Source organism: Poromitra crassiceps (assembly GCF_964638095.1).
Source record: "Poromitra crassiceps genome assembly, chromosome: 18".
Taxonomy (NCBI): Eukaryota; Metazoa; Chordata; class Actinopteri; order Beryciformes; family Melamphaidae; genus Poromitra; species Poromitra crassiceps.
The window spans coordinates 7,440,191-7,451,772 of record NC_139636.1 but is presented as its reverse complement, the minus strand read 5'-3'; the positions used below and the strand labels follow the sequence as shown (position 1 = coordinate 7,451,772).

The 11,582-nt window shown below is 39.1% G+C and overlaps 1 protein-coding gene across 1 annotated transcript; it reads left to right on the top strand.

The window, feature by feature from the left end:
* Positions 1 to 7,019: 7,019 nt before the first annotated feature.
* On the top strand, positions 7,020 to 10,518 carry LOC310793222 (C-C motif chemokine 3-like). Its single transcript, XM_083654985.1, has 3 exons — positions 7,020 to 7,158; positions 8,300 to 8,414; positions 9,599 to 10,518. The coding sequence occupies exons 1-3, from the start codon at positions 7,092 to 7,094 to the stop codon at positions 9,714 to 9,716; spliced, it is 300 nt and encodes a 99-aa protein (XP_083511111.1). The 5' UTR covers positions 7,020 to 7,091; the 3' UTR covers positions 9,717 to 10,518.
* The last annotated feature ends 1,064 nt before the right edge of the window (positions 10,519 to 11,582 follow it).

Here is an 11,582-nt window from a genome sequence, read left to right as displayed (position 1 = left end):
CTACTATTGCTGACCAATGACTGAGTCCAAAACATGATGATTCTGTGTTATGAAGGGATGATGTTTGGTAAAAGGAGGGCATTTAGAGGGATCTCTTATATGCAAAGGGAGGATGTGTTGACGGGGGGAAAGGTCATATATTTTTTGTTTTCTTGAGGCAAATGGAGAAAATGTGTAGAGGTTTATGTGACCATATTTTGATGTTTATGTGGCAATATTTGATGCTCATGTGACTATAACTTGATGCCGATTCAATAAGTGCCTTATATGCTTATATCCAACAATCACACCCGTATAGGCGGCGTGTTATAATGTCTGCTTTGTAATAGGAGTGCTTGTAACAAAAGGGAGCTGATAAACTGGATACCGTCCCTAAGCTAGGGGCTGAACATGGAGTACATCGGATAAGTGAGTGGGTGAAAACAGTTTCCTATGGTGAAATGTATTTTTGTGGTGGAGGAAAATTTGTAAAATTGACTCTAAACCAGAGATGCCATTACCATGAAACCATTATGTTAAACTTAGTATAGGCTAGTGCTCTACAATCATTTTTATATAATCATTTTTATAATAATCATTTTATACAATCTTTTAATATCCACATGTTTACTGGTAGCATGACAAGTTATGTAGTTAGTAGATTATCCAAACGGTGGTCAAATTATGTTTTCTTGAAATGTGCCAGAGGCCTGGAGGAGAGTACCGGAAGGTTGATGTGTAAGGAAAACAGATAGAGCGGATAAGCACAATAATTGTGCACTTTTTGACAGAAACGTGAAATTTCACACATAGTTAGGGAATACCACGATTTATTTTAAGATTGGGAGGGAAGTCAGATTTGACCAAAATTCCAAGATGCCACCATTTTCCCACATCTAATGTACAAATGTGCTTATAACAATTGTGCACTTCTTCAAAAAAACACAAAATTTCTCACATAGTGAGTGAATACCATAAGATTTATTTTAAGATTGGGAGGGAAGTCAGATTTGACCTCAAATTCAAGATGGCCACCATTTCCCCCGAGTCCAATGTACAAATCTGCTTATAAAAATGTTGCACCTTTTCAGAGAAGCATGACATAGTGAGAAATATAGCGATTCAGCTATATTTAGAATCGAGAGGCCATATATTTCATATTTCACTCTGACCACAAATAAAACATACAAATGGTGAAAGAAAGTTTTAACCCATTTTATTTGTGCGTGTGTGTGTGTGTGTGTGTGTGTGCGTGCGGGCGTGCGTGTGTGTGTGCGTGCGTGTGTACGCGTCTTTGTGTATTTCTCACTTGTGTCAATCCATTTCCTCTTTTTGTCCAACATGAACTGTAATCAGATAGCAATGCATAAGGCTACTAATTGGCACTCAAAGTTCAAAGGTTTGTCGACATTGTAGAACACAATATTCAGCTCACACCAAATGTCTTGTTTTTCTTAAAAGGGCAAAGAATGAAGAAGTGAAAGAAGCGTTAGGTTCAGCACGTCCTTCTGCTTTTTGACAGGGGGACAAATCAGACGTCAGTAGTCAACTATATATTTACATATTGGTAGTTTCTGTCAAAGATGACCAAAATGACTGGTCTATGAGGGGACAGCCCAGTCCACTTTATACAGATAACTATGACCTTTATGAGGATCATGAGACTAAAACATATAAAAGGTCTTTGTTTCGCTTAAGTGGGGTAATTTCAGATCATTTTATCAAGTTGATAGTCCTCTAAATCATAGCATTTGATCTAAACAGCAGGCATCCTATTCCACACACAACTCAATCGGCAGAATAAAATGTCAGCCTTCTATGACATGTGGGTCGGTGTGGGTCTTGTACACAGTGCAATTTCACATACAAATGCACCCCATATACCCACCCGATAACAGGCAAAACTATGAAAATAAAGGGCATGATAAGTTGCTCAACTAAAAATGTGATTTATTTAATCAAATGTCCGTGTGGCCTGGCCTACATGTACGTGGGGAAAACACAGAGGGCCCTTAGAAGCAGAATTACAGAACATAGGAGTTGTATCCGTAATCAGGACCCACGTAATCCGTTGGCAGTCCATTTCAGTGAGGCAAACCATCCAGTGTCCTCCCTGAAATACATTGGGATAGAACAAGTAAAAACTCCAAGAAGAGGAGGTGATATGAATGCCCTCCTACTCAGAAGACAGAGTTTCCATATAATTACTCTCCAGACTCTTACACCCAGAGGCCTGAATCAGGAGTATGACATTAAACACTTCCTCTAAAAACATGTTTTTTGTCATTATAAATGTAGCCCAAAAATCCAATCAAGGGTGATGAATACCCCTTTCTAATGGTCTTATAATACTTTTTCCTAATATGTCTTTGCTTCCTTTTGTGTTATTTACATACTAGGGAGTTTTGTGCTCCTTTCAAATTTAAATTTTAAAACTTTTCCAATTTATTAAATATTTTTTTTACACGTGTGGAATCATTTTTACTACGGTCTGTATATTACAATGTATTGTATACAACCCCTAATTTTATATTCTCTTGGCATCTTGTGTTAGGTTGTTTTTTCCAGCACTTGTTTGTTTCAGCACTTGCTATTTGTTGCAAGTCCCTATTGCTTTTTCTCTCTTCCCTGTGTACTTGTATGCACTTGTATACGACCCCTGGGTTGAGTAACCTGTATCAATTATGTTTGGATATGCTTCACCCTGAGAGGTGCTGATTGCACCACCCACACCAGCCACCCATAGAGCTTAGCCTATGATTGGCAGTTTATATATATGGGTGGGTGTCAGTTACCAAACATTTCTGACCTGAAGAAGATCCAATAGGATCTAAACGTTGTCCATTCTTGTTCCCAATAAACTATACAGCATAAAGTGTGCAGGCTCTACCTTTTTTCATTTATCTGAGCTCTTTTGCTATAGCCTTGCACCTGTATACGTGATGTGCGTATAATTTTCCCCTTTCAGCATTCTATGACATTTCACTCTATGACGTGTATAATGTTGATATACACTGATCTAGAAATGTGATAGTATGCAACATGTTTTTGGTTCAGAAACATGATATTCTACATATCCGTGGAATGCAGAAACGTAGATTGTGGACACTTTAATCTGGCGACCAAGCTGTCCAATAGGGCTGGCTATACCAGTACCAGTACCAGTACCCTTAAAGTGATACCGATACCAATAGAGGAGTACTTCATTCTTCTTCTTTTTTTAGACGCCATACTTTTGAATGTTTTGATGGCATCTCAGAACGCTAAAGTAGTGGTTCTACTGTTTCACATCAAGGACCCCTAAACTGACACAAATTAGACCACGGACCCCCGTTTGATAAGACTTTGTCCCCATCTGATACGGTTTTTGCTTTTAGATGTTCACTTTACAGAAAGTGTATGAAACCCATGACCAAAATACCCATACATTCTGTCATTGTGTTACTATGGATGGAATTATAGTGAAAATGACTTTGAGAACAACTGCGCTAAACCGCCAACACCGTGCCACTGCCACATACACCGCTCGACTTCACCGCCACAGACTGTACGGGTTGTAGCTGCTGCGGTCGTGGCCCAATCACATATCGCATTAAATCAAAGAACGCTTGCCGTGATTGGCTGTGAGCAAAACCATACAAATAGTAATTTTTTTTCTCAAACTGTGTACAAAAAGGATCGAATACAGGTATCGTTTGACTGGAGATGTTTTGATACTGGGTTATTTTGGCCGATATCTTAAAGGTATCGAGTACTGATACAGCCTTAACTGTCCCCACCCCCAAAAACATCCATTTTAACTTCATATATATATATATATATTTAATTTCATAGATTGAGTCTTAAAATCTTAGTGAAAGAATCGTGGGAGATTTTCTTGATACTAGTGGAGTGATGTTCCTCATTTTGCCTTGTTTCAAGATATGGACACTTGTTAGACCCTGAACACGTGAAACTGCAACTTTCAGTACCTCACTGTCACTGGCAGAATTAATAAAAACATTTTAAGATTTAACTTATGACTGTCTGACGTCTTTCATCACATGTTCTGATGGGTATTGGGTGGGTGATATGAGTGGGCGGGTGGGAAGAGGGCTCATACATCCTGGCTAATGTATTTCAATAATGTCATGTACCTGTATTGAATGAATGATGTCAATAAAAAGTTGATCACAATAACAAAAAGATTGAACATATGACAAAATAAATGTACCGCAGGTCTGGTGAGCTGAAAGATCTGAAGCAAAAATGTTGTAAAGTACCGAATAAACTACAGCTGACCATACTGCTGCATTGTGCCTTCATGAATGGCTGGTCAGGCGCGAGGGAATGTATGACTAACTATGCTGAGAAACTGAGAATCTGACTAATTCTGAACTTACAGTAACTAAAGAGCAGCTATGAGTAATGCGGACAATAACCTCCCATACAGGTGTAGCCATCACAGAGAGTAATGCCTACAATACCCCCCCATACAGGTGTAGCCATCACAGAGACATCACTTTTTTAAGGTACATTATCCATGGAAAAGACAATTGCTGCTCGCTATTTCTCTGCCTTTAAGGAGTGCCAATTTTATATTATAATACGCCTGTACTGCTTTAATCATCCGAGAAAGAATATGCTCCTGATAAAGGATTATAGATCGATCGATAGATCAGTTGGTCGATAGATCGGTCGATAGATAGAGTGATAGATCGATAGATCGATAGATAGACAGATAGACAGATAGATAGATAGATAGATAGATAGATAGATAGATAGATAGATAGATCGATCGATCGATCGATCGATAGATAGATAGACAGATAGACAGATAGATCGATAGATAGATAGATAGACAGATAGAGAGATAGATAGATAGATAGATAGATAGATAGATAGGTTTGTGCACACTGCCAAAATACATAGTCTGCCTAAGGAATCCCACAGGGCTCATTAACATTGCTGTTTTGCTACATCTGAAAAAACCTTAAGCATTCCCAAACTGGTTTTGTCACTGTGCAGTCTGCCTCAAGGAGAAAAGGGTGGCATTCTAAATGAACCATGGTGGTGCACATTGAATTTTGTAATGGATTTATATTTTGGGCTGATGATTATTATGAACATGCCCCAAAAAACAAAAACAAACAAATGTTCCTGTCCTCCGGGGCAGAAGTATTGAGAAAAAGGTGTCATTCTAAATAAATGGACATTCTCCACCTGTGACATCACTTGTTGCTGGATGTTCTACTGGGCCTGACATCACAGGTGTACAGTTTCATTTCAGGAACAGTGGCCAACTGCTTTACCAAAATGATTCTAGATGCAGCTACGTATGTGTGGTAAAAAATAAGGAAGAAAAAAATAGATAAAGAAAACCCCATTGCTATATTATACCCCTCCCACATAATGTGGTCTCCAACCTGCACCAGGCTCTTTAATTAAACATCCCAACATGTGATGTTTCAAGCTACTACTCTTCTTCTGAAGAAGAGCAGCAGCCGTAGCTGGAACATCAGCTAGCGGGGGCTACAGTGTGGGGGCTTTTCTTTTATGCTCTCTTCATTTGGTCCAGCACCTCCCTTGAAGGCTTAGGATCTGCATGACTACTTCACAGTATTGAACTGCCGAGCCGGGGGAATATTACCATCAAGCAGCAAGTAGCAAGCAAGTAGGTGACGTCAGGTCTAGGTCAAAGGTCATGGCCAAACTCAAAGCCCCTCTTATATAGGAGAGACCACCACGTTCCACACGTCATGCGCTCTGCACATGGCTGAACTCTATGAATGGAGGTGTGAATAGGGGAGATGTATTCCGCTGCAGTTACTCTACCCGGTATTTACAAAACAAAATCACTCAAGGGAAAGTTCTGTCAAAAAAAACTATGTATCCTTACACATTTTTAAGTGGGTATTTGGAAATCCTGGAGCTTTCTTAGTGGGTATATACAGCATACCTGTGTATCACGTAGACTACACCACTGGTTGCGCGTGTTACCAAGCACACAAATCAGACCAAAAGGAGGATAAGATGCTCTGGAGTATAGCCTAGTAAAACAGTTCTAAGATAGAGCAATCAACATTAAATCTTTTCCATTTTCGAAAAAGGGACATTCATTGTTGCCGTTTTTTTTTACCTTCACAGTAGCACCTTCGCTGAAGCTCAACTGGTTGTCAATTTATATCCCTAAATATTTAAAGGTCTTAACTATTTCGATGGTTACATTGTTTTGAGGTTTTTGAATTAGGACAGACTAAATGGGCAAAGATGGCTAATTAGTGGCCCAAATGAGTCAACACAGGTGTATGGAGAGCTCCATTCGTAATATGGGTCCAAGGTTACATAGGAATGTTGCTTAGTTTAGGTAGGGCCTACTTTTCCATTTCTTCCCCACCAAAAGGTCAAGTTGGGGTTCCATTCAAGGAACAAAACGGTTTTAGTTTTTGGTGAGGGGGACTAAATGTTGTTGCCTCTTTTATATTAATTACGACAACATTTTAGATTCACATATTTGTGCCTGTCTGTCTCATACTGTATTACGGTATATTGATTGTAAACCACTCACTCATTAGTTTACATTGTATGGTATTGTATTGGTTTACTGGCCTGTTTTGTCCTGTTGTGGGTTTATACATCCCGGAACTGGCATTGATGGTCAACCACAGTACCACTTCTTTCTAAAAGACACCCGCTTACTCGATCAATTAGGCAATTTGTAGAAATATGTCAATGATGTCACTGAAAGTTGTGTGAAACAGGAGGATGGAAAGTTAGGCACACTCCCAAACAGTCACATGGCATATACCATAGAACAAACAACAGATTTAACAGGGAGAGCACATATATAGTCTACTTCCTCTTCCATCAGAGAGCTTGGTGTTATGTTTGTTTTGGGAAGTGAAAAACAGATGCAAGACAAACGTTGAACTCCCACTCTCGGTAACCCCCACACGGAGGGACTGGGCTACGTAATGTCCCGAGAGTCCAGCCGGTTCTTCCCCTGATGCCTCTACTGTATAAAGGGAACAGGTGTAACGGAGCAGAGAGCCACACATCACAACAGCAGTAACAGCTTCCCAGTCACTTCTATCAGGCTGTACTGACCACAAAGAACACACACTCTCTCCAGCATGGCTGCTCCTCGTCTCGCTCTGTCTGTGTTCGTGCTGCTGCTGGCTGTCATCACCCTGAGCCAAGGTAAGAGCCCAACACCTAAAACTCAGTGTGTGTGTGTGGTGTGTGTGTGTGTGTGTGTGTGTGTGTGTGTGTGTGTGTGTGTGTGTGTGTGTGTGTGTGTGTGTGTGTGTGTGTGTGTGTGTGTGTGTGTGTGTGTGTGTGTGTGAGAGAGAGAGAGAGAGAGATGATAGGGCAATTTATAGTAGGCTACATGACTATAACCACTGTCTATCATCGATGTCCAATGGACATCGATGATAGTCAGTGGTCATGGTCGGTGATTACCATGTACTATAAACTGCACTTTAGACCAGTCAGATCTGGTCCTGTCAGTGTGATCCACCTCTGAAATGACAGTATTTGATTGATTACATATTTATTGTGGAATTGGTCATTACAGGTTATCTATATAAGAGCTTAAAGGCCGGCTTTACCGTGAATATATATGAATATATATTAATTCTTAAAAAATCTTAAATTTCGAATCCGTTGAAATTTTTGAAATTGCTTGTTTTAAAATTTAAGATTTTTTAAGAATTAATATATATTCATATATATTCACGGTAAAGCCGGCCTTTAACCTGAACTAGTTCTAATGGCATCTTTTGCTCAGATGCCACACAAATATGCATGAATGATAGTGAGAGTAGTACCCTCCTAGTTAATTCAGAGTTTTAGTTTGGGAAAAAATGAAAATGATCCAATTGACGTGAAAAACATAATTGGATCACAGTCAAAAACGGGCTGAAGACGGCTCTGAAATGTTTGTGTCATTTGTTCCCTTGCTGCTGCTGCTTGCCATAATAATTCTACAATTTGTAAGAGTCTTAAAAACAGAATTTAGACGATGGGAGCTAGAACTCTCCTGCTTGATAGATCCACACACATTGGTTGTGTACAAGAACTATGGTTCAAATGTAAAGATATTGAATATTGGCACAAAATATCAGCTCTCAGCAGCTTCAATTAAACAATTCAATAAAAAATCAGTAGCCTTTTAAAAACCCATACCAGTCGAACCCTGGTGTGTGTGTGTGTGTGTGTGTGTGTGTGTGTGTGTGTGTGTGTGTGTGTGTGTGTGTGTGTGTGTGTGTGTGTGTGTGTGTGCATGCATGTGTGTTGTATCTTGCTGAGATGTTCATTCTCAGGTGTTTGTTGGTAGGAATGCGTGGTCCTGGGCCAAAGAAATGCTGCTTCAAATTCGTTAAGGTTCAGCCCACAGCGAGAGTGATCGATTACTTCAGGACCAGCCAGAAGTGCTCCAACCCTGGCGTGCTGTAAGTAGGGCACACTACACTACAGTATAACAATAGGCTGTTACTGGGTGTGTATAATTATTACCAACATCATCTAGATCAACATCTATCATTATCTACAGATAATCATCAATCATTATCAATATCTACACGTCAACATCTACAGTACATGGTCACTAACATCAATCACAACACCGTCATAATCTTCAACAACATCATCTTCATCATCATCATCATCACCAACATTATCTCATCATCCATATCGACAGAAATTTCTGACAAATCTGGCAAAGTTTGTATTTGTATTTGTATTATAATAACACATCGTATCGTATCGTATTGTATTATAACATACTGTAATGTATTATAAAGTATCGTATTATAACACATAACATAACATAACATAACATATTGTATAACACATTACATCGTAGCATACCGTATTGTATTATAACACATCATATCGTATCGTATCGTATCGTATTGTATTATATAACATATCGTATCATATTATATCATATCGTATCGTATCATATTATAACATATCGTATTGTATTGTATCGTATTATAACATATTGTGGTCTCTGTGGTCATTGTTGATGTGGTCTCATCGGCACTCTTCACAACATCAGGGGTGTAACCCCGGTGCCCTAGCTAAATTCACACACAGGCCTTCCATCATGGCCACCTAATCATCCCTCATTACTTAATTGGCACATTCAGTCCTCAACTCTCCACCGTGATGCTGATGTGTGGTGAGCCTTCTGGAGCAAACTGGCTGCTGTGCACCACCCAGGTGGGTGCTACACATCAGTGGTGGATGAGTTGAGCTCCCCTCCCCTGATATGTGAAGCGCTTTGAGTATCTAGAAAGGCGCTATATAAATCCAATTAATTATTATTATTATCATAATCATAACATATCCTATCATTATCATGTAACACGTCGTGTAACACATCATATGTATTGCATGATAACATATCATATTGTATTATAACATTATATTGTATTATAACACATCGGATCGGATCGTATTATAACACATTGTATCGTATTGTATTATAACACATTGTATCTTATCATAATCATATTGTATCATCATCACCAACAACATCAATCCCAGTCACCATCATCACCATCGTGGTGCCTATTCTCCCTCTGAAATGTTGAGCCCATCTAACAGTCTCTTTGCTCCTCCCCTCCAGGCTGGAGATCCGGTCTGGTAAATGGCTGTGTGCCAAACCTTCAGACAGCTGGGTGCAGAAAATCATCAGCAACCTGGACAGCAGTAACATCCTCCCTGGAGAGGGGGGCCCCGTCTAACCATGGCAACACATATATGCACCACCAGAGCCACTGAGAGAGGGATTCGGTCCAGTGTGTGCATCGCGATGCTGCAACATTTCTAACTAAACTAACAACTGTTGACTGCAAATATGTAACTACCTTTCTGTCTATGTTGCCATATAAGAACCTATACGCTAGATTCTGATCTATATTTCAAAATATGCTGAATAATTGTGAATAATACTGTATATCCTGGCAAGCTGCTTCAAGTACATATATCAATGTATAATAATGTCCTGGGATGAGCACGTACAGTTGATTTGAAATATTAGTAAATACATTCATAAATAATGCATATTGGGATTAGCACATATTTTAAAATAGACTCTTGGATAATAATAAGAAAGATTTACACACATTCCATATTGTATTTTTTTTATATATTTTTGTAATACTAACTTATTTTATCTGTGTCAAAACATAACATAGGCCTACAAGTTATTCAAATGTGTGTAATATAGGGAGCCTATGTTTTTGTGTGGGTGTTTATACTGTACAACATTGTTGCACAATTGACTTATACAGAAAAAAACTGAAACACCCCTTGGCATCATCAATACAATATAAGCTATCAGCTTGACCACTGAACCACTGTGAGCTATTTGTCAGGTCTTATCTAAATGTACAACCAGATGAAAATAACATAACGAATGTTGCTGTTAGTTGATGGAATGTGTCATGTGACTAGAAGAGTGATGTGTGTAATATTTACAAATTACAATCATGCTTTAAAGTGTTAAATTCTGTATGCTTCGGGTCTATACTCTCTTACTGGATTAAATAAAGCATGTGAAAGTCTGCCGCTGCATCAATTGACTTTGTAACCTGATAACACACTTTTCGTTCTGCCACTAGAGTCAAGTCAAGTTTATTTGTATAGCCCTAATTCACAAGCATGTCCCAGAGGGCTTCACAGAAAATATGTCTAGCTAATTCTAGCTGACACAACAGTAGCAAATTACAGAATAAAGATAACACATTGAACAATTGATAGAGAAATATAGAAAATATAGGAATATAGGAGAGAGCAGAGGAGAGAGCAGGAGAAGGGAGCTGGCAGGGGGAATGTGAGAGAGTGATGGGGTGGGGAGGGAATGGGAAATGTTGGAGAGTATTCATTCATTTATTCATTCATTCAATCTTTATTTAAACTCGAAAATTAATTGAGGACAAGCCTCATTTGCAATGATGTTGAGTATTACACAATACCCCCCCCCCCCCCCCCCCAAAAAAAAAACATACATAATAAATACAGTAAATGTACAAAATGCAAACATAATAAATGGTAAACATATAAAGTGTGTACGGTCAACCAAAACAAGTGCAGGTTATGGTGGTGGAATGGTTGGTGATCAGAGATTTAAGCTGACCGAAAGATACCAGGGTATTGAGTTTTTAGTGTTTGTTGAATGGTGTTCCATGTATGAGGTGCACAGTAGTTAAAAGCAGTTTTTCCAAGTTCCGTATGAACTCTTGGTATCATAAGAGTGAGCCAGTTGGTGGCACGTGTGCTATAGTAGCCAGATTTCCACTTCAGTAACGAAGTGAGGTAATTTGGGCAGTCTCCAATTAAGGCTTTATATAAAACAAATGCCAGTGCAATTTTCGCCTTTGTGCTAGGGAACACCAGCCAACTCTATTATATAAAACACAGTGATGAGTATCGTATTTATCACCGGTGATAAATCTAATGGCTGAGTGATATACAGAGTCTAGGGGCTTAAGAATAGAAGCAGAGGCGTGTCTGTAAATCACATCCCCGTAATCCAATACAGACAGAAAAATTGCTTCAATCACTCTTTTCCGACTAATCATCTGGAAGCTGGCTCTGTTCCTATACAG